The sequence below is a fragment of the Hippichthys cyanospilos genome, chromosome 14 (assembly GCF_059441005.1).
Source record: "Hippichthys cyanospilos isolate Australia breed blue-spotted pipefish chromosome 14, RoL_Hcya_1.0, whole genome shotgun sequence".
NCBI classification, from domain to species: Eukaryota; Metazoa; Chordata; class Actinopteri; order Syngnathiformes; family Syngnathidae; genus Hippichthys; species Hippichthys cyanospilos.
In genome coordinates, this window is record NC_142382.1 from 18,593,054 (window position 1) to 18,617,263 (window position 24,210).

At 42.0% G+C, this 24,210-nt stretch overlaps 1 protein-coding gene across 1 annotated transcript; it reads right to left on the bottom strand.

Moving 5' to 3' along the window:
• Positions 1 to 317: 317 nt before the first annotated feature.
• LOC148413227 (uncharacterized) lies at positions 318 to 23,594 on the bottom strand. The gene is made up of 4 exons (XM_088433410.1): positions 19,927 to 23,594; positions 7,059 to 7,185; positions 5,033 to 5,884; positions 318 to 3,665 (listed from the first exon to the last, which is right to left on the bottom strand). Exons 1-4 carry the CDS (start codon positions 23,270 to 23,272, stop codon positions 3,107 to 3,109), a joined length of 4,884 nt encoding a protein of 1,627 aa, XP_088289536.1. The 5' UTR covers positions 23,273 to 23,594; the 3' UTR covers positions 318 to 3,106.
• Positions 23,595 to 24,210: the final 616 nt, after the last annotated feature.

The following is a 24,210-nucleotide window of genomic DNA, read 5'->3' on the forward strand; positions in this document are numbered from 1 at the left end:
TTCAAATCTCTACAGGATGTGAGTTGCTAGCATTAGAGAGCAACAAAACATATCTTGCAGTTAATCATTAGAAATGCTTTTCAAAGGCAGTACAGTGTTTAAACATTTTATGAGACAAACCATTTCATGTTGGGAAGTCCATTTGCCTCTTTTTTTTGTCTTTTTTTGAACAAATACAGAATCTCACTATATTGAATGAGAACAATATTGGCATGTTGTTGGGTGAAAAAATTGACTTGAAAGCCATATGAAGCTTGTTTGCATCCTGACTTCAAAAACGAATTAATCAGGACTTAAATATATGACAATAATCTCAATGGAGAGGAAAAAAACATTTTATTTCATTTATTTTATAATATTATGTTTTTTAGAGTAATCCTATGTCGTTAATGTTATCATACTGAAGAGGAAGGCAAACTTTTCAATAAATACATTCAGTATTACAAAAGCGATGGGTGATAACATTTGTAAAACTAAAAATGATAAGAATTGACAGTCCCTGGTATATAATACCATCATTTTAACACAAAAACTCTGCAACATTTCAGGCATCATCTAGCACAGGGGTGTCAAATTTATGGTCATTGGACCAGAACATTGATGTCAACAGTGCAGTGGGGATAGGAGAAAAACTGATTTTTTTTTTCCAATAAAATGAAGTGTTGTTGTCAATTTTGCATGGCAATGACTTAGATGACTTTGATGACGTTCTAAAATTGGCTGTTACTCAGATTTGAGCAGGATTTACAACGCCAGGGTTCAGCGTCTAAACAAACCTATTTCAGGAAAAAGACTGTGCCACCTATGCAGAATATATCCTTCTGACGAATTCATTACGAATCCCATCAGACCAGGTCATTCCTAAAGAAAATCTCAATATATTACATTTCCACCACCACCAGATCTCTGTTCTCTTTACTCACTGTACCTAATTTAAAACTATTATTAGATAACATCAACAGTGTGCTTGACAAATGGGATTCTACTGTACAATGATTTAAAGGGACAATGACTAAGATTTAGATTGTTTTTCATTAAAAAGGAATAGATTCTTATAAATGAAAAAAACTTGCAAATAAATGTGTTCTCAACGACCAACAGTATGTTTTAAATATAATTGTAGGTCTAGTTATCCTTAAATTATATTGCATGGGGGGTGGCCCTCCTCCGGAGGCTGCCATGTCTGTTATAGCTAAGGACAACAGTACACGCAGCACCTCCTGCTGTACCGGAGGTGCAAGGAGGTGCTGCATAGGAGGTGTTCAAATAATGAACATTGTCTCTTTAAAGTGTCCCCATGCACTCTCTTGTCATATTTATGAATGAAATATGATGGTACCCACGACAAATATCCGCAGTGCTCACAATTATTCTGCCTGCATCTTGATTAAATTCACAAAAATCCTGTTACACGACCTGCACCATAACTTAAAACGTGGTTCCACCAGGTGGGATCTTTTTTCAGCTTTCAGCGTCTAGATTGTCAGGTGGGCCAAGGGCATGTCAAAGAAAATGACCTCATACAATACGGTGATGCACAGTCTGCCGAATATCCAAACACTAAACAAGGCTAGCAACGGCATGAAAATCAAAATGGACCGTCCCAAGCACACAAGCCCTGCTTATGAATAATGAGCCCTTGTGTTTAATGTTAGCCACCATCTTCTTTCCATAGCCTCACACTTCCACTCCTCTCGTTCATACACATATATTCTGTTTTACATTGTCAGTCTTCATTTCTACTTGCTTGCACATGTCTCCACCTTTCAAGATGCTCCTCCACCGGATCATGCTTTCATTTCACATCAAAATGTCATCTGCAAGCATCCTACATCAAGATGATACGTCATATATCATCTTATGTATTACTGATGTAAAAATGAAGGGCCTTAGCGCTGATCTCAGATGCTGTCCGACCTTTACATTAAGCCTCTTACACACTACAGCGCAGCTCAGAACAGTTCAACGAATCAAATATATTTCCTGTATTATTCTAAAATACTTTTCAAATTGTGTGAATGTGGCCCCTAACTAAAATAAGATTGACACCCCTGATCTAGGAGATTACCTCTGGTAGTGATTGCAACACCTGTACTATAGAGTTAGCCCGCATTCTTAAAATAGCATCTTGCATTCTAGAAAGAAAATGAAACTTATCGTAAACTACAGTATAATACACAAATCACAGAGGAAAAAACACTTTTTATGCAGAATATATCATGGATCTGTGAGCATATTGCTCAATTATTAATACATTCACATTTTCAAGTCTAATGAAAACATTTAAAAGAAATGTTGATAAATCCTTTGAATAGTTTCCAAGTCTGAATATTTACCACATTAATTGTATACAGAATACAATGTTCTTAGCTCAATTTTCAAAATATATTGGCCCCACACTGTTTAATACACTTTAATGTTAATTGTGTTATAAAATACACTGTAGCTTGACCTCAGTCAAATCTTGTGTTATGTTTGATTTGTATTCTGTTAAAGGCATCCATATAATTATGCGTTTTGGAAGAAAAATGAACAAAATAAAAAGGCTAGAATCATGTTACATAGTCAGATCTAATCGCTGTCTCAAATCCCATGTACCATTTAATGGTGAAAGATCATGCAAAATTATTACGTTGTATACTGTATAACAAATTGTTATGAACACATTTTGAAGTGGATTGTTCTTGTTTATGTACAGAACATTCAACATGATAAACTGTTAATATTGTGAAAATCTGTGCAATACACCAACCCTGTACTCTGTAAATGATCCAGATATCATTCATTTTATTGTGCCCTTCTTATAATAAAAACCTTCAGTGGCTTTATTTCCTCACAATCTCTCAAAGTCTTTTGATTAAAATTCTTTACATACGGTATGGGGATATCATTTGGTTTACTACTTTGCAGCTTAATGTTGAAAGGTCACACGAAAGCAATGGCAAAAGCTCACTGCTAGATGAAAAGATAAGAGACTAATGGGTTGTGGTTTGTCAAGCCATCAGGTTTCTATATAGAAAGTTGAAGAACTTCTACCTTCTTCGAGGCAACCCATCTTAGGTGTTGAACTGTAAGGTCCTCTCAGAGGAATAGGCAACCATTTGTTTCAGCCAGAGGAGGAAGATGATGGGGATGATGTTAAGGACGAGGAAGATGAAGGAGGAGCCTGATGCTCCTCACGTCCACCAAGATCAGTTATCCTGGCCTCTAATGATGATGATGATGATGACAATGATGTCATTTCCTTTCCCTTCTCTTTCCTACTTCCCGTACAGACTGACCTCTGGGCTGGTTTGAATTGCCAGGTAACCTTCTTGGTTGATGACTGCTCAGCTGTGGTCGGTGCCACAGCAGCTTGATTGTCCAAGTTTGCAGATCCTACAGAAACCTTTCTTGCTTTGCTGTCTTGGTCATGTTCAACGAACGGCTCCTCCGCTACCTCGGATTCTGTTGTTTCTCCAAATGAGTCCCAACGAGGTTCTGCCAACAGTCTTTTGGGTTGTGCTAAACCAGCAGATTTTGCCCCTGTGAAAGCAACTCTGGAAGAACGACTGGGACCCGAGTCAGACAGGTCTGAGTCCCAGTCACTGTCACCAGCCACTGAGCCGCAACCCAATACAGACTCATCAACTGGCTCAGAGCCAGAACTTTCGGAGTCTGACTCCCTGTAAAAAAGACAGAAACAGACATTTGTATTCCTATGACGTACTATGATTTCCAGTCTAGTCATTCTTCAATTATATATTTTTTTTTCTCTGTATTGCTCATATTATTAGTATGCAACAATAAAAGCAGCGCTCTCAATTCCATTGTATACATGTGTATAGTGACAATAAAGGTTTTCTATTCTACTCAAAAACTTGTGTATTGGGACTCATTTTTGCTGCTTGTGCACATTAGTGGCTTTCAGACTGATTGGGCCAAAATTTCAAAATTCCTGGTACCGGGTGTTCCTGGTACTAAGTGCTTGTGTGTGTTCACACTCAGTGACAGTGGGCAAAGGTCATTCAAATCAGACTAATGACACATGCTATATTGGTGGAGGCAAAAGAAAACTGCACTACCCCTCCTTTCCAGCAAGTGGAGTGAACTAAAAAGCTGAATGACAAACAAGCAGATGACAAACAAATCAAGAATGGAGCCTTTTCAGCTTTTCTTTTGACTTTTATCCAGCTTAGCTTCCTGCTTATAAGGTGATACACCTCATTCAAACAGGATAGTCCTGATTTTTATTCAGCTTGGCTAGCTTCCTGTTAATAAATTGATATATTTCATTCAAAGTAGATAGCCCATTGACAAAGCAACAAGTCGCTGACGGAACACCCGTCTTGCCTTGTAAAAAAGTTGGGCCATCCATACTGATCCCAATAGATAAACGTTAAGTCACTGCTCGGTCCGTGTACTTTTTTTCTTCACAGCTTGGCATCATTCAGCACATGTGGCCTGCGTCGCATTTGAAGAAATCGGACCTGTATCGTTCACACTGCCATCAAAAGATCAGATACAAGTTGGATAGGGGCAAAAAAATCAAAATCGGGTCACTTTGGGTTGCAGTGTGAAACGAGCCTGAGCTTTATTTTGAAGTTGGCCATATCACCATGTTTCCGGCATGTTCTACTGTCATGCAGAGCATTAACTTGTTGCTGTGATTGGCTTTACATAAGTGGGTATCCGGCGCGTTAAGGATTTTTTTTTAACCAAGGAACTTGAATCACTTTAGTATTGGTTTAGTTCTTATTTTCACACATGTCATTTTTCTCCATCAACCCAATTCTTCCTTGATTGTTTGTCATCTTTTTATGTATAGTAATTGTGAAAAGTAAAATGCGTATGAAGGCCATTGAGGGCATCTATGTCAAATTTCTCATTGTGAAGCTTTGAGCCGCCAACACTTGATGAATTAATGCATTACAATGATAGTACTGCGATATTAGCAAATACCAGAGGAAAGTGACCAAAAATAAGAAAAGGAAATAAAAAATTACTTTTGAAAAAAGTGTAGTATGAGGCCTTTAAGAAAACATAAACACACCTGCCACTGTATGATGTTGATCCTTCAGGGCCTAAGAGTAAGCAAGCTGGAGCAGCTAGGTATACAAAGCTGTCCGTACATAAAAAATCTCCTTCTTCTGGTTTACGAGGGGCAAGTTGAGACAGCCTAGCCTCGGGTTCCAAGTTGGCCGGCTCCAAATGTGCTTTTCTGTGGTCAAATTGTTGGAGCCCGCTCTCTTGCTGTATGTGTTTAGCAGAGTAATCCTTAACTGTGGAGATATCTCCAAGGGGGCCGGGTCTTGCTGACACAGCAAGATAAACAAAGCTATCTGGTTGAACAAAAGGATCAATGTCACCACTGTCCAGTCCCGAGCTTCTAATTGGCTTATGATAACGCTTGATTGATTGCTTCAAGGGAGATAGTGGAAGAAGAGGGTCATTTGCCACGATGGTAATGTTTCTTCTCGGCCGGATGGGTTCACACTTACTTATGTCTGACTGGTTTGCCGTTGACTTATCAGTAGAAAATAGCATTCCCTTGTCATCCTTCCAGCCATCCCCATCGTTCCCTCTCACTTCATCTGCCCCTCCCAAGTCACAAATATCCTCTGCCTTTTCCGTGTTTCCTTCAGTGTCTTCATGAGTGGTGGTGCCAAGCAGTGTGGGGTAGCACCACTGCAGTTCAGCACTTTCCTCCCTGCCCCATTCCTTTAAACCTCCATCATCCTTCTCCAATGATGTGTTACTGCTGCCTAGGTCAGAGCCACTGATTGGTTGGTCGCTGTCAGAGCCAGCACCCTCCTGGCTCTGATTGGATAATGACAGAAATACACCACTGGAGTCAGATTCCAGCGTTAGATTGGAGTCTGGAGAGCTGTCCTCCTTACTGGAGCTGGAAGAAAGATTGCACAATTGATTACTACCACCATGTTATTCAATGTGTGCTCTTCTTTATTCTATTTTTAATAACATTAATGCCTTTATGACAGACACAATCTGTGTATTGATGTACATCCAAAGCTTGACAGAGATATCATTTGAATTTAACTCAGTATAAATCCAAGTATTGCTGGGACATCCTGGCTAAATGGTAATTATTAAATTTAATGGTGTTCCCATTAGTGTGGCATGCAATTCTAATATATATATATATATATATATATATATATATATATATATATATATATTTGTTTTTCTTTTTTTTTTAAATCACCGGCTGCGCACCTGCTTTCCATCTGTCATAGCAAGCTTTTTAAGAGCCGCAACAAGAGGATGACGGTGCTGGATTATTCTCTGTTATCTGCTGTTTGTACTTCGTGTTGCTTCTTTGCATTGTTATCCAAGTTGGATTCCGGCGCTGGATTTTTCTCTGCTATTTTCTGTTCGTACTTCGTGTTGCTTCTTCGCATTGTTATCCGGTTTGGTATGTATGTTTTTGTGTTACTAGTTTGACTGATTTTTTTATTTTACTATGTTATTCTGTGACTGATTTTTGTATTTCAATAGTTTTTTTCCTATTATGCGTCAAAAAGTTCTTCAGATGTCATTACATATGTTGAGTTTTTAGTCACCTGGGAGTTTGGCATCCCAAGGTACCACTGTACTTTGATGTCGAGATACCTGTCATGTTTTTCCTTGATAGTTTAGTGATTTTATTTGACCTCACGTGTTACGTGCACTTTTTGTTAATAAATTATCCCACTTCTGTTCACATACCGGTGTCCTATCTGGGGTCCCAATAACTGTTATTCTCCGTGTTACCAAATGTAACACATTAAGCCCAGCTAAAGACCAATGGCAGCTCAGCTTGCGATGTCACATGACTAAATGCCAAAAACATGTAAGCTGTGATTGGGCGTTACCCGAGCAACCGTGATGTCATTTTCAGTCGACAACAAGTGGTAAAATGGCTGCTCCCTGACATGGATAAAAACGAGTGGATTTTGCTTCTTCATTCATATTCCCCAAGCGCATTATTGATCAGAATGCCATGTTAAGAACGCTGGAGACGTATAAAATGTATATTATGGATTGACCTCCCATTTAAGTGCTACATTGACACTAACCTTGTGCCCACAGTGGAGGTCCCTGCTGGGGATTTAAATGACCACTCGACAGAGTCTTTGTCTGTGTCAGTAACTGGTAATACCATGGAGCTGAACTCAAGACTGATGTGGGGCCGGCTCCCCACTCCTAGGAAACAACACACATTTTATTCAATTAAACAATAACAGCAGAAGTAATAGCACGTCTGTTTTTTGGTCCCGCTCAAATGAAACTTGAAAATATTTTGCCAGGTTGCTTTGCCATGTGTGTACAACTCTACATAAGAAAGAAGCACAAGAGCAAGTAGAATTGCTGCATACATGCATTGATGTCACATTTATGTGATACATATGAATCAGATTAGCTCTTAAATTAGCCCAAACCTAAAGAAAGTAGAAATAATTGGATTAGTATATGTTTTATTGGGGTCCCTATTTGTAAGTTATTGTTTTGTTTTTTTTTCTAAAGATACAACATATTTTAATGCATATTATTTTGCAGACTTTAAAATTACATGCCACAAACCCCACTTTGAAAACTAATGTATGTAATTTAATCTGGTGTAGTCAAATTTAATTAATTCATCAGAATTGCTCACCAAATGTTAATTATCACATCAAATTTTTGGCTAAAATACCAAATTTGTATGTTTTCTTCAACTTTTACACATTTTCTTTACCAATACCCTTTTACCAATACCCTTTTTGAACAATTTCCAGCCTCTGATTTAAAAATGTGTAACATTTATTTGACTTCACAGTCACAATGGCCCTCCAACAGAAACTATAACTACAAAGTGGCCTATGATATAAATAACTCCCATGCCTAAAAGTCTGGTGCTCTTTCTGTCCATCTCCTCTGTCTCTCTGTCACTCTCTCTCTCTTTCTTTCCCTCTCTCTCTCCCTCTGCATATAAAAGGAAACAGTGACCTTATGTACTCCACCAACAATCATTCATACACCCCTCCAAACACATAGGCCACAATTTTTTTCAACCCGGGGGGTGGGGGGGCAGAGATTGACCATTATCCCTGACCAATAGCTGCATGTCAGACAGTTCTATTGAATTTTAAAATAATTAATGAAAAACTACTACTGCTGCTGCTGCTGCTACTACTACGACTAATAATAATAAGAAGAATTATAACAATAATACAATATTAATAAAGTATTAATAATACTAATTTGGGACGTCCTGATCACTGATCAGAAATCAGAGTCAATCCTCTGGTTTTCACCTGATCTGGATTGAGGCCCCAAAAATCGGTTTACATTATTTTCTGAAAGTTTTATTTATTTATTCATTGTATTTTTGGACTATAAGGCTCGACTTTTTCCTCATGATTTGAGCCCTGCGGCTTATAGTTTTTTATTGATTTTTTTTGCTAGCCACCAGCAAGCAAATGTGTGTATCTGTTCGAGGTTTCAATTTATGGAACAACTATGAAATAGAACTGAAAAGATGTTGGCTGTACTAAAAGAGTTTTAAAAATACATTATTAAAAATATACATATGTCTAAATTGAATAATAAAATGTATACAATTTTGGTAAATTTGTGACATGTAAATTTTACAAACAGTACACAGTGTATATGATACAATTTATGTTAAATTGCTACCCTGCTTGAGTCTGCTTCCAATCAACCCAGCACGCAATGAATGTTTGCATGGAACTGCAAGCAGACGTCCACCAGTGGATGATGTTAAATACGCTGGTGTGAAGTGGGCATTTGAAGACTGCCTTACACCCACAATTATGTGCCTGTGTGTGACAACACCTCTACACCCCACCAGTGATGGGAAGTAACAAAGTACAAATACTTCTTTACTGTACTTGTAAATTGTGCCTGTACTTTGTACTTTGTAAGTATTTTTTTTCTGACAACTTTTTACTTTTAATCCCTACATTTAAAACACAAGTATCGTACTTTTTACTTGCTGCATTTAAAAAAAATGCCTCATTCCTTTGTTTTGTTTTTAACAATTCACAATAAAAGGACATGTTACTTTTCTTTCAGTATGTTTGCGCAAACTATGTAAACCGTGACCAATCAGCCTGACTGCCGCTAAATTAAAAAAAAAACACATTGACGTCCCACAACTGTCAGCACCACATAACCTGGAGAGCAGAGAAAATAGCAGTGGGTAGCCTTTGCTTGAAGCTAGTGTTAAATATGACACGGACAAATAAGCACAGGCTCAAGAAGCTAAAGCCTGCAGCCATTCACTTTCATCCATGGTCTTACTTGAAGGATTTCTTCACGTTCATTGGGTAAGCCAAAACATCATGGGCTGGTTCCCTTTAAGAACTCGGTCGAATCTCAGATAGCACGATAAGTAAGTTAACTAAGGTAAGTTAGCCGCCGCTGTTATAACTTTGGTTATTCGCTAGCTTGGATATGTTCGCAACGTGGCTTACGTTAGCTAGCTATGCTAATAAAGATAATGATAATGTCATTAGCTATTTTTTTTTTTTTTCTGACAAAGGTCTAGGTCTATGTTTTCCTTGGTTCTATTTCGTCCCACCAGACCGCCAGAGGCGGTGCTAAAACCACGCAATAAGCCTTTGCGCAAGCGCAAGACGAGAATGCATACCATCAAAAACGTCATTTATATCAGTGGTCCCCAACCCCCAGTCCGCTGACCGGTACTGGTCCGTGGATCAACTGGTACCGGGCCGCGTGGGCTGCACCCGAAATAATGTTTTGGAGATGATTTTGTTTAATGGTACGCACACACCGAACGCGAACGAGGCGAAAAAGTGGAGCGTTTTGTATTGTAGTCAATGGAGTTCACGTGACTGGGCGCGAATGCACGTCGAGCAACGCGATGAACACAAATGGAGCGACTCGTGCACGGTCACGAGAAGCGAAATTTTGCCTATCGCGTGAAGTTATTTTTTTTTTTACTTTTTCCGCGTTTCGCGTCGCCACAGCCAATCAACGTCGGGAACATTCAACGGCTTACACAGGGGGCAGGAATGAATCATGGTGGCCGCTTTGCAGTCACCGGGAGCGATCCAACACGGCCAGCTGAGCTTTCAATACAAAACAGAGCCAAGCAAGAGCACGCACCTGGCTTGTAGAAAGGCGGAAGCAAGAACTTGGTACAACTGGTATGTGCAGCGTTTACTTCACTTAACAGCTGTTGAACCGTAGTTACTGTGATAAGCCAACAATAGCGCAGCATTGTCAGCACAATATTTAGCATGGTCTCGGACACTTGATTGCGACATTGAAACTTTTATTTTTTGGCAGGCGAGTATTGCCGCAAAGAATAAAGTTGCTGTCGGCGAAAATATTGCCTCTGTCACATCCCAGAAAAGTGAAAGTTCTCAGCAATGCTCTTCTTTCCGGATCTACAGTAAACTGCACAGCAGGCTCCCTCCACTCCCCTCCCCTCCCCTCGCGAGACAAAAAAGTGGACAAAAAGTACAACAGCGTCAGAAAGCCCCGCTAATGAGCGTAGCGATACAGCGAAAGATTTGGCGTTTATTGTGCACATAGACAGTTCATACGTTTGTGATGTGGTTTGTTAGAGCAGCCAGGCCCCCCACCACCACCCCTCCCCACCGATCCACAATATAAATCAATATAAATCTGAGGCGTAGTGAGAAGGATGATGTGGTTTTTTGAGCAGCCAGACAGCAGGCAAAGCCATTGCGCAGGAACCTTCCCACAGTCCAACCAAGTGGACCCCAGACGGTCAATCTCTTAACCCGCGATGGTCGATCAGCGCTGGGCCAAATGGGGGCGGTTAAGTCAACCTTCACCATCTAGCTAGCCCCCACTCCGAGCCGGGAGAAGGTAGCAGGAAATAAAAAATAAAAAACAAGAAAGCTGCAGACAGGCCCATTAACTAAATGCTTTTGAGTATAAATGTGTTTTTAGTCTGAATTTTTAGTCTGTCTCTCAGAACCTCCTCGCGAGTATTGCGCTTTTTGTGGTTTATTTATTTCCTTTCATTGCTTGTAGCCCATTGACTGTCAGTCGGGGTTGCGGTTTACTCTCCACCCACCTGTAGCTGTGACGCTTGTGTTTGTTTATCTTCGTTTGGTTTGCTCAACATTTGCTGTGGCTTTGCTTCACAAGGGTGAGTTGCGTTGTTTTATGTGCTTTCAGTGTTTTTTCGTCCTCTTTTCAAGGCGCTGTTGCAACAGATGTTGATGCCATTTCTCTTTCTGCTTCAGAGTCATGCTTCCGTGGGTCTGAGCTTGATACTGGGGACTCCACTGTTTGTTCCCCTCCTTCTGAAAGGGGCTCGTCCCTCACCGTATTGGGTGATGCGGATTCACTTATGTCCCTTTTGCGTGCTGCTTTGTGTGAGTTTCAGATGAACGTTCCTTGTCCCCAGTCTCCACGGAGAAATCCCTTTTTCCGGCCTGGCCGCCCATCTGCCTTCATTGTTCCACATTATTTAGATCTCTTGCAGTCCTGTTGGGCCGATACGAGTGCTTTTTCCGGCCTTACCTCTGAGGGGCGTACGTTGGCGGCATGACAGGACGCTGCTAACAATGGGTTAGACCGCATAGCTGTTGTGGAGGAGGATGTCGCTTCCTTGCTCTTGTCTCCATACGAGCTCACTCGGAGAATGTGGCGTTGTCCTAACGTACAATGTCGCATGGCAGATGCCCAGGTTACAAGGGCCTATAATGCTTGCGCAAGCTCAGCTTGCATTGGCAACTCTGTCTCGCACCTGTTGTACACTGCCATGGCTGTGGCACGAAAAGGAGAGTCGGTTTTGTCGTTGGGCGAAGCGGGTCTACATGCTTTTGCCCTTATGACAAGGGACCATGAGCAGGCAATGTCCTACTTGGTGCATTCGCGCTATCTTTTGTGGTTGTCTCAGTCCTCCAAGGATACTCTGCTGGACTTTCCTGTCGTCCCTGGGACGTTCTTCATTTCTGGTGCAGTGGAGACACTGGAACGGTTGCTCAAGGTTCATGAGGCCCGTGTGCAGCTCTTGAACCGTGACAGAGCTTCGGTCATTTCTGGTCCTCCCGTTTTCCCACCTCTGTGCCTCGTTAACGTGCGTAGCCAAATGTATGGGAGGGCCAGTTCCCTATGTCTCCCCAGACGGTATGCTGCTGTGGACTCTGGTCTTCGGGTGCCTGACGGTAGACCTTGGGCAGTTGCCACTCCGCCTCGCCCCCCCAAGGCCCCGCGACCCCGTGGGTCATGGGACCGGCCATCAGGTGTTTATCCCCTCAGCAGCTCAAGCTGTGGGCTGCTTTGGGGTCAGACCCCTGGGTGCTTTCCATCCTGTCACTGGGGTACAGGTTGCAGTTCCGGCGCCAGCCCCCCATACAAAGTCGGGTCCGGGAGTCCTTTATCGCTGACCTTGGCCCTCAATCAGGATCTTACTACTCTCCTGGCCAAAGGGGCCATCGAGCCAGTTTTCCTTCCCAGCCTCATCAGGGGCTTTATTCCCCTTGCTTCCTTGTCCCAAAGAAGATAGGTGGTTTTTGTCCGATTTCTTCCGAGTTCTTCTGTACCTGGACGGCTGGCTGATCTGGGCGCAGTCTTCTGGTCAGAGATACTACCGTGCTGCTTCGTCATGTGTCTCGGTTGGGGATCTGGGTGAACTTGGCAAAGTTGGCTCTGGTTCCGTCACAACAGACCACCTTTGTTGGGGTGTCGCTGGACTCCCGTGGCCATGCTGGCCCGCCCTTCATTTCAGCGAGTAGAAGACATTCAGGGGAGTGGCGTCTGCATCCGGAGGTTGCTAGTGCTCGCTATATAGGCTTGTTTCGTTCAAGCGGAATGCCACGCAAGATTCGACTCACTGTCGCCTTTGGTTCTCCCTGATGGAGGTCAAAGTCCACTGGGCCAGTATGCCCTGATGCGTCCTTGGCCGTTTTGTCTCCTATACGCCTTCCCTCCCCTTCAGCTTATCTGGGTGGTATGCTATCTGCTCCGGATTTGATGGCGACTCGTTGGCAGAACCCACTTGTTTCTTCATTCATGAAAGTGGCCCAGCGTCTCCAACCCTACAGTACGCCACGCACCCCTGCCTGGGACCTGCACGTGGTGCTTGACTCCTTGTGCCTGCCTCCTTTTAAACCCTCTGTCAGGTGCCTCTTAAGTGGGTTTCTCTGAAGACTGTGTTTTTGCTCGCCGTTGTCTCAGTCAAACGAGTTGGGGAATTGCATGCCCTGTCTGTCAGCCCTTCCTGCATCAAGTGGCACCCTGATGGAGGCGCGGTCACTCTGTGGCTTTCGTTCCAAAGGTGCGATCCTCTTTCTATATCAACAAACCTTTGCGCATCCATCGTTTTGTGCCCCCACCTGGGGATGATGGGAACTCTGCCGACCTCTTGTGCCCTGTTCGAGCACCGCGTTTTTATGTGGATGCTACGGCATCGTTTCGTAAGTCGTCTCAGCTTTTCGTTTCATACGGGGGTCCTTCCAAGGGCTCCCAGCTTTCCAAACAACGTTTGTCTCACTGGATCGTTAATGTCATCGCGCATGCTTGCGGGGATTTGGAACACCCCTTGCCTTTGGGAGTCTGTGCCCATTCTGTCTGTTGCAACATCTTGGACTGTGCTGAAAGGGGTTCCCTTGGAGAATGTTTGTGCTGCTGCTTCCTGGTCGTAGCCTGGCACCTTTGCCAGGTTCTACTGTATGGATGTTGCAGCCCCCATTCTCTGTCTGTTGTCCTGGGCTCTTCGGGGGCGTCTATGTGATATTGAGGTGAGTACCGTGGTCTCCTTGTGACTTCGCTGTTATTAGTCATTCCGTGCTTTTAGCACCGCCTCTGGCGGTCTGGAGGGGTGAAATAGAACAACAATTATGTATGTAACAGCGGTTCTACGAGCCCCGGATGACCGCCAGAGTTACTTGTCACTTGGATTGCTTGTCTCTGTTTTGTTCGCGTGAGCAGGTTCTGAGTGACAGACTACTAGATGACGCTGCCTTATATATGTCCCCGGTGTCATATACATGACATTTTTGATGGTATGCATTCTCATCTTGCGCTTACGCAAAGACCTATTCTGTGCTTTTAGCACCGCCTCTCGCGGTCATCCGAGGCTCATCAACCGCTGTTACATATGTAAATGTCTTATCTTCTACTAGGGTAAGAAACCTCATTTAGCAGGGGTAGCCTATACCAAGCAAAATTGTGGGGATTTTTCCAGCATAATTTGATTGACTTAATTTATTTGTGCCTGGGTGCCTTTAACTTGCAGATAGAACCATAGAAATCACTGAGTTGATCACTCAGGTTAAACCAAACAGAAATGTAATTTCCCTTCATTTAAGATTATATGATATGATATGCATATTAGGCATTATTGAAGTTGGCTGCAGACAACTTCCACACATCCCAAAGGCAGAAATATGAAAATCAAAAGTAATTTTGATCATATTTAATTCTATTATTATTATCATTTTATTTATCAGTTTATTACACTGTTGTGCAAATGAGAGTGGATTTTGAAAGGAATTGAGTACTTTAACTTGATTAATTTGCAGTTTTACAGTTTTTTGACGTTCTTGGCATACGAATGTGTTTTTATTTGGTTATTTCATCTGCACAGCGCAGCTGGGAGTAAGAGTGGTTAGCACGTCTGCCTCATAGTTCAGAGTCCCGAGTTCAAATACAGCACGACCTGACCTGTGTGGATTTAGCTTGTTTCCCCTGAGCCTGTGTGGGTTCTGTCTGACATTTCCACATTCCAAAAACATGCATGGCAGCTGTATTGGACACTCTAAATTGTCCTTAGGTGTGATTGCGTGCATGAATGGTTGTTCATCATTGTACCCCATGATTGGCTGGCAACCACTCCAGCATGTCCCCCGCCTACTGCCCGTAGAGAGTTGGGATAGGCACCAGCAAGCTAGCGACCCTAGTGAGGATAAGTCGTTACAGATAATGAGTGGATGGATGATCTTCACAGTCCACAATTTAATTTGATTTGCTTTAAATGGGACAATACACATTATTAAGATAACAGTCTGGATGTGCCACCCTATCCTCACGCCACTTTGAGAATAATAAAAAGCGCTGCTGTAAAATTTCATCAATAACGAATGGTACGACTGAAAAAAATGACTAAAAGATGGGCCTATGAGTATATATCCATCATTGTTAAAATAATCCTGGTCTCATCCAGAACACAGAAGTGTAATGTGTAAATAACAAATGCATCTCATGCTGCTAACTTTATAGTGAAGTACAGTGCGGCAAGTAATGCATCCATCCATGCATTATAGCATTATGCATGTAACTGCCATCACTGAGGTCTCTGGCTTGCTTCTGCCTATCCCAGCAGTCTTCAGGCAGTAGGCAGGGGACACCCTGGATAGGTTACCAGTTACTCGTCGGGCACACAGCGATGAACAACTATTCTTGCACGCAATTACACCTAAGGACAATTTTGAGCGGGGGATGTCAAACATACAGCTCGCGGGCTGGTTTTGGCCCGAACAGGTTTAATCCGGCCTGGAAGATGATTTTGTAAAGTATAAAAATGAGATTTTTTTTTTGTTTTAAAGAACAACTTGAAATGTTTTATAATTAATAGTAATGTTATTTTTTGTCATTATTAGTGATGTTGTGTTTTTACTATTTTGGACAGTATTAAAAAAAAGAATAATAAATCAGAAGTTGCTCTTTTATATAAATATTTACTAGGGTTTTATTTGTCTGGCCCACTTGTTAATAGATTTTCCCATATGCGGCCTGCAACCTAAAATGAGTTTGACACCCCTGATTTTGTGTGTAACCATTTAGAGTGTCCAATACATCTTCCATGCATGTTTTTGGAATGTGTGAGGGAGCATGTCCTTCACCTACTGCCCGTAGACAGTTCCACCAAGCCGCTCCTACTTTTTACTTTTTATTTGACTTTAAGGTATATTGTAGAGCTTGTACTTTTACTTTTACTTGAGTAGATTTTTGATTCAGCACTTTTACTCATCATTTTTTACATAGAGAAGTTTTACTTTTACTCAAGTAAACAATCTGTGTACTTTGCCCATCACTGTCCCCCACCACCCAAAGCTTTGTCAAGGTCAGGGTGATGTTCCTATACATATATAGTAGCAGACCAGCATTGAAGTGAAGTAAGTGGTGACGCGCGTATAGACGTATGAGCGCGGGGCGACTCAAAGAGTCATGCACGCACACTGACTGCCATGTTTGAGGAGGTCTTTTTGTCATAACATGAAAAAAATGGTGTAAAGAGGGGACAAAAAAGTGCCGCGGTCGATATCATTTGGTGAAAAAAACGCAAGCGAGGGACGTTGTTAACCGGGGGTATTTAAGAGAATAATATTATTAATGCTTGTCTCGAACCAGTGATGAAAATAACACCCACATTAAACCTGCTCAAAAGTGAACTGCACAGGAAGCAATGACACCTTAGTAAAAATGTCTTATTTTCTCCGGTGAGGATATAAGCGTGAACCTGGCCCCTCACACCCCAACACAAAATTTTGAGGAAATGGTCATTTATGCCAAAATCAAACAGACAATGTCCACAAACTTTTGCATGGGGTGGAAGAGAGGCCAGCTTTACGCCCATTAACATAGACATACAGTACATGTTTAAGACACTCCATACACAAATTCTAGAAGTGCAATTGTTGGACCAGTAATGGAATGCTGAAACATATACCGTATTTTTCGGACTATAAGTCGCAGTTTTTTTTCATACTGTGGCCGGGGGTGCGTCTTATACTCTGGTGCGACTTATGTGTGAAATTATTAAGACATTATTACATCATTTCACATGTTATTTTCACACTAAAACGCAAGAGGGCACTCTGGGCCTCCTGTGTTAATCATTTCAACAATGCCGGTAATTTATAAAAACAACTGAGAAGGGCTGAACTAAAATGGCACCGATGAGTGTGACATGAACGACGTCGAAGAGGAAGTGGCGAAACGTTTACCTCCAGGTGAGTCCGGTGAATTTGCAGGCCGGCATAGCAACCCCAGTTCCCTTAGCTAGTTCTCCAGTTCCGTGTTTAAAACTTGGCAATTCTTGCTTCTTAGGATGTGTAAGGAGACCCGTCAACTGTGCAAGTATTATGGCGTAAACTGGCCGGAAAAACTTTCAGACAAGCACTTGTTTGACGAACAAATCAACGCGTTGTCGGAAGAGCGAGTTGGCCCGCCCCGAGCCGGCCGGCCGAGCAAGCAGAGCGGCCGAGCTAGTGGAGCGGCCGAGTGAGCAGCCGCTGCATCTACACACGCCATATATTTTATCATTATATTTACATTTCCCCCCAAAATGCGACTTATACTCCAGTGCGACTTATATATTTTTTCCCATCTTAATTATGCATTTTTTGGCTAGTGCAACTTATACTCCGGAGCGACTTATAGTCCGAAAAATACGCTACCCAACAAATCTGTGTGAATGTTACTTAGTGCTACAATAAGTAAGTGATATGGATTGATTACCATCCTCAATGGAGCAAATTGAAGAATTACTTTTCTTAATCATGGATTTATGAATAGATATTTAGCTAACTTCCCTTTAAAAATTGCAATGACATTTTACTCCATTGGAACATTATTCCAACATGCCAGATGGCATAATTTAAACCAGTGAGCACCAAACTTTTTTATCAAGTCAGCTCTATTCCTTGAGGACTGAACTACTACATGAGGCACAACCATTTTGACACAAGCTTCTCAAATCATATATTTCTTAAAACTACCCTGAATGATATGTTCATACTTAACGATATCTAAACTTTGTAAATACACTGATCCTATTAATACCCTCTACTGTATATTACAATCTTTTAACATAAAACAAAACGAATAGATATCAATACAAAGCACCTTAGTTCTGCTAATATCACCAAATATTATTATTTTCAATTGATCACAGCTATGTTTCAGACAAGCCGATGGGCGACTGTGTTGAATTTCTTTAACACTTGTAGTGGTTCTGGCCCAGCTTCTGCCACCAGGCAATGCTGGTTGGTGATGAAGATGAAGACCACTGTGACTCAGGCATCTTGGTTCGGAAAAGATTTATTCTATAGTTTCATACTGCTGATGTTAGCCTGGCTTGTTCATGAGTCAAGCTGGTGAGAGCCCACATGGCTCTTTGTCCTTTCTTTAAAACCCCTCTATCCCCTCCTTTACTACTAAAATTACATGTCTTAGTCTACTTTGGCAAATGGTCATTGGTTCAACAGTTAGATGAGGTCAGATGGTCAGGGATCCACCAACGCCCAGCCCCAAGGGCAGGCCCAAGAGGAATGCCTTTGTCTCTGTTATCTGACTTATAGAAACTACTACGAGGCTTTAGCAAAATAAAAGAAATTAATCAAAGTAAATGAACATCCCAAAATACCCTTCCCTTCTCATATGGTGTGGGCTAGCTGGTGCTCATGGGCACCATGTTAATGATCCCTGATTAACATGCTGCATGGTGTCTATGCAGATGATTCTCTCAGAATTTATTTTAGTCACAATATATCCTAATTGCATTTACATAAAAACATCCTAATCCTAATATGCTATCACTTTTTGACACCCACACATACTTTGTTCATGTTCAATATTGCTTTTTATGCTTTTCTGGGTCTCTCCCTGACCCACACATTAGACCAGGGGTCTGAAACTCATTTATTGTAAGCTACATCATACTGTAATTGTAGTATCCCTCAGAGGGCTGATAGGGCTGTCAAAGACATATTATGATGCATATGATTCGACAATTTTCCCCACATTTTGTTGCAACTGTGTAATGTATATCTGAAGAACAAGTTTTAGCAAATTTGAAATTAAAAGCGATAGGAAATACTGCAGTGACAACAAAATCTCAATCTTACTGATAAACCTTTGCTAAAAAGGAGTTTGAGAGAAGGGAAAGATGTTTGTCTGTCAAAAAAAAAAAGAACTAATCAATTTGACAAGAAAAAAGACTTGTTTTGCTTTAGTGAGCAACAAAAAACATTTATGTGATTGGCCAGAGATTGACAGGAATTAAGCCTATTCTTGCTATGCTCTACTAATAACTTTAAAATGTATATCAATCAGTGGTGGGTCATCTGCTGCTGGCCTAACAAAACCTGGCTTCACTATAATGTGAGATAACCCTGGCAAATAGTTCTGCTGGGAATGCTTTCTGTTTGCAAAGAATCACTTTGGTGTTCAGAGCTACCCTGGATTGCAAACTTCAATTGTTTAACCAAAGCAGCAACGAGACACCAAAACACGGCTGAACACATGCGCTCCGGTGCTTTTAAAAACTTATGGGGACAGCCGAGTAGATATTCAGTATTGTACATCGTAGTTCGAAGGTAAAGAGAGCTCCTCAATGCGCTACGGTGCTTTTAAAAAATGTTTGGGAACACCTGAGTGGAAACACTGTACATCTCAGTGCCAAGAAAAAGAGAGCATAACGAGGTCAAGAAAAATCGGGAGATATTGAAAAGACTGATCGATTGTGACTGGCGTTTGTTTTGGTGAGTGCAAGCCTTTTCTTTATTTATTGTTTCATTTTTAATATTTGTGTTATTTTATTTCATTCATATTCAATTAATAGTAAAGAAATAAAATGGTGTTCTTATATTAAACTGTGATTTGTAATTTGGACTTCATAAAATTTCATGGATATTTATTTTTTTATTTTTTTAAAGCCCAGTAATGCGCACATGTCCGCATGGTATTTATTCGAGAGTCTGACATCACAGAAGGCGTACTTGTGAAAGTCACGGACCACCACTGATATCACTAAATCACTTAATTTGCATTCGTTTGTATTGATATTTCAAATTGAAAGAACCTAATCTTAAAAGATATGCTTCAGATTTGCAAATACACTGCACATCATCAAAATGCTAATATTTTTTTTTTATCCTAAAAGACATAGTGCATATAGAAAAAGATACAAAATTAGACAGCAAAAATGCTTACCTGTGAAGACAGGCCCTTTCTCTCTCTGCGGCCTAGGATGTGTTTGGTACATATCAGATCGCTCCTTTTGAGACTCCAGCAGTGTTGGGTATAAATCCTGGCTGTCCCCATGGTTCTGAGACAGATCTAGGTGCTCCAAATCAGAATCCAGCTCTCTCGCTCTCTTCTCTAGCTCAGTCAAGCTGAGCTCTGAGGCGGCAGAGGAGGGGGGATGAGAGCCCCCGAAGCCGACTGGGGGCCGAAGGAGAGGCCAATGTTGAAGAGACCCGGATAAAGAATCTGTATCACCTACTGCTTCTGCCCCCTTTTCCCAGCCATCATCCCATATAGTGTTGACCATCTCAAGCACTGAATCCCAACTCTCCATCACATGCTCCTCCCCAATCTCTCCTTCTATCACATCTTCTTCATTTTTTACTTGTGGCAACATCTCTATTTGCAACTGTTCCTCCTGTATTCTATCGTCAATATTTCTCTTTTCCATTTCCTCACATATTTTAGGTTGCCTTTCATCTAATACGTCTTTGATTTTGTTGCAAATCTCTTGAACTTTTTCCTCTGAGCTTAGTTTGAGTTTATCTTCTCTGATTTCTTCCATCAATTCCTTTCCATCTGTAGCCTTTGCCTTCACGACATTTTCTTGAGTTTTAGTATAGCTCTTGTCAATCCCGCCTATATTCTCATTAATATCCTCAATCTTATCGTCTAATTTTTCCTTGGATTTGGATCCTCTGGGTTCTTCCTGGTCTCTGTAGACACGCCAGTGCTCCAGGTTCTGCTCTTTCAGGGATGCTCTGCCTACTAAGTTGGCTCCTTGTATTTGTTCTTGATGGGATGTCTCTTTTAGTGAACACCGACCTGTAAAAATGGTAAGATCTGTCGAAAGTGGGTTCTCTGAGTGATGGCCTGGACGAAAATGGAGATGGGATTGTGGGCGACGCTTCTCTAAAGCGGAGATTACTGACGGAAGTGGTGGAAGAATCGGAAGGTTATGGATTGCACCACCTTGCCGAACAGTTCTCTTTCGAACCATGATTCGACGAGGCCAAGTGGACTCAATACCCTCAGCGGGGCCTGTTGATGCCATATCTGCAAGACCTTTTTGAAGTCGCGGGCTAAGCACCCCAGGTCTCAACCCTGTGGCAGTACCGGGTCGAGACCTGGAACTGGACTTTGAGGATTTGGACTTCTGGCTTTTGGATCCTTTTCCAATATGGATGGATGTCTTTTTTTCAGTACTCGCAAGTGTTTTCTGAGGTTGTTTTGGAGGGGAATTTTCTTTTTTTTTCATCTGCTCTTCAGTTACTTGGATTTTATCCATGTTGCCCTTATTGGTGGTCTCAGTCTCACTTTTATTTTCTATGTCCTTACCCAGTCCAACATCGTGTGCATCTGGCTCATGCTCATGTAAAGACAATTTCATTGCCTCTTTTTCAAGTTTAGTTTCAAGCACTGCAGCTGGGTCAGAGTTCAACATGTTCACAACGTTAATGTCTTCTGCTGCATTCTCCACGAGCCTTGGACTAGCTTTCATCTCAGGCCTTGATTCTGTATCTACCGTCAATCTAAAATCATATACAGTTTCAGAATCAGTTTTATCTTTAAGCACAACTCGATTGTCTACATTATACAAAGTTGATGGTGTAGCCTCAACAATTGGTTCGGTTTTAGTGACACCTCTTCCAGATCTTTCTCCACCTCTTGTCGCATCCCTTTCTCCCTCTTTATATACAACTTTTGATATATTTTGTACTTGTACTCCAGATTGCACTTTTCCTTCGAAATCCCTCCCTCCTGCTTTTGTTTTCACCTGTGAGCCCATTCTTTTTTCAGACCCATTTTTATTACTAGCGTTGGCACCATTTTCACATTTGCTCCAACTTCCAAGTATATTTTTTCCTCGTATCCCACTCATGAAGTCAGTGTCACCCATGCTTCCACTTCCACTGCCTAACCTTGATCCAGCTTCGCTTTCAACGAACCCTGAGCTCATATTTCCATTGTCAGTTTTAGAAACCATACCCCCACCAATAGTATCTGAGCCTACTTTTGAACCAGTTCTATTTCTTCCCACTGCGCCAGTTCCCATTCTTGGAGCAGCACTGGGTGAAGGTGAAGGCGAAGGCTGGGGTAGTAAGAGAGGGACTGTGTCTAACACCTGTTCAGGTTCTAAAAAGACAGAATCTCGGTCTGAACGCAGAGGAACTGGTCGACCATAACCAAATGTACCAAAACTTGTTTCCTTCCTCTCCCTTTCTCTTGCTCTTTCTCTCTCCAATCTTCCCCTTTCCCTTTCTCTTTCCCACTCTCTCTGTGCCCACCCTCTCTCCATCTCCCTCTCTCTCTCCCTTTCCCACTCTCGTTCTCGCTCACCACAGCCCCATCCACCTTGCTCCCTCAGGTCCTGCTCAAGGTCATGAGCAGACAGTTGGACCAATGGAGCACGGTAGGGGGAACGTCTGAGTTCATGGGGCGGTGACATCCTTAGGCTCTGGCTTTGGGAGTAATGCCTCGGTTGGATCACATGGGGAGGTGAACAACGCAAACTCTGAGATTGACTTGGGCGAGGTTTGGCAGGTGAGAAGAAGACAGGCGTATGGTAGCCAGATGAGAGAGGTGAGCCAGAGAAAGGGGAAATAAGAGGAGACGTAAGAGATGAAGAGGGCCCTCCTGGGTGAGAATAATGTACTGGGTTCAAACACCCGCCTCCCTGGGTCATCATCTCATTTGTAGTAATGTCCAAACATTCCAGGTGTTTTGGAGGTGTGAGAACTTTCCAGGAGTGACGACCATCTCTACTCTTTGTGCTATCCACATGCTGAAAGTGATAGTGATGGTGGTGCTTCTTGGATGAAGACGACACCCCTGGAGCTGAGAATGAGGACACGGCTGGAGAAACCGAGCGGTTGAAATGTCCGGGCGGAGAGCAGCCACCACCATCAGTGTCTGGAACTCCAAGTTTCAGTGAATCATAGATGGCCCTTTCATCAAGACGGCGAACGAATGAGGGATTTGGGGTAAGAGAGCAAGGCTGGGAGTCAAACATTTCAGCTGGGGATCTGCAAACCCGAAGAGAGCCGCTTGTAGAGTAGTTAAAACTACCTTCACCTCCGGCATCCCGTCGTGTGGATGCTCCTGAGTGGTGGTGATGATGGTGGTGGTGACTGTCAATTTGTTGATTGATGCACATGGTATCATAGATAGATCGTTGTGGTACGTAGCCGTCACCGTATCCCCCGCCGATCATCACATCGCGACCTCTCACTCCTCTTTCCCCTACTGCGTGTTTCTCCAGGCAGCATGAGCTCTTCCTGAAACAGCCTGGGCGACTAAGTGGTTTGCCCATGTTTTGTTGGAAGGTAGATGGTGGGAAGGGTGGATGGGAGACACGGGGAAAGTTTGAAGCATCAATTGTGAAGTCTTTTGTGGAACTAAATTTGAAGAATTTTGATATTATAAACTGCAGTATACACAACAGCGAGCAGAAGACAAGCCAAACAGACACATTTAAAAATGTGTTTAAAATGAAATGTTGCAGAAAAAAAAAGAAGAATCATCCGACTATTGAATGCAGAATCGTATAACTAATGAGAGTTTCTTGTCTTTTACATCCATGACTTGCAACCATGTGTCAGAACGAAAATTGAGTCAGTCCTTGATCAAGAAATCAATTCGGATGAAAAATAAAAGTAATTACCAAACATGTCCATGAGGTATTTCCACAGTTACTGTTCTTTGCTCATTTATAATTCAAGAAAAAGTTCTTCCTTTTCCACATTTCTTCCAGTGTTACTTTGATTTTAGTTGTTGTTTGTCTGTAAGCCTGTGTGCTTGGAGACAGTTGTGTCTTAATCCACCAGTGTTATGAAGGCAGGCACAGAGCACAGTGGATGGACGACTCAATGCAGTCAAAGCTTCTCATTCTTGCTCTATTTGTTGACTGGAGCCATCCATCTGTGGAAAATAAACAAGTAAGATGACACTGCACAGAATGGAAAAGTCTTTGCTGAACTATCATTGTGTAAATGCCATTTCAGATATTAGTGTAATAATAAATTTCATGATTTTACATTGGAAAAAAAAAGACTGTTTCTAAGGTTACACACTTCAAGGGTGTGTTCACTTGATGACTACTAATCTTTTGCAAAACATATGTATTGAGAATCATTGGGCACTGAATTCCGCTACCCACAGCCGAAAACGGCTCGACGGACAACATCATTTCTCATCCAAGACCTGCCTTGATGTACAACATGGCAGCCATATTAGATAGTGCTCAGCCAG

Bases quoted from the DNA above. Each gene is read 5' to 3' on its own strand.
- LOC148413227 (XM_088433410.1), bottom strand. From the start codon at position 23,272: ATGGGCAAACCACTTAGTCGCCCAGGCTGTTTCAGGAAGAGCTCATGC. The intron at 5,885-7,058 runs GTTAGTGTCAAT...TCTTTCTTCCAG, and splicing joins ACCTCCACTGTGGGCACAAG to CTCCAGTAAGGAGGACAGCT. The intron at 3,666-5,032 runs GTGTGTTTATGT...TCTTTTTTACAG, and splicing joins TCAACATCATACAGTGGCAG to GGAGTCAGACTCCGAAAGTT.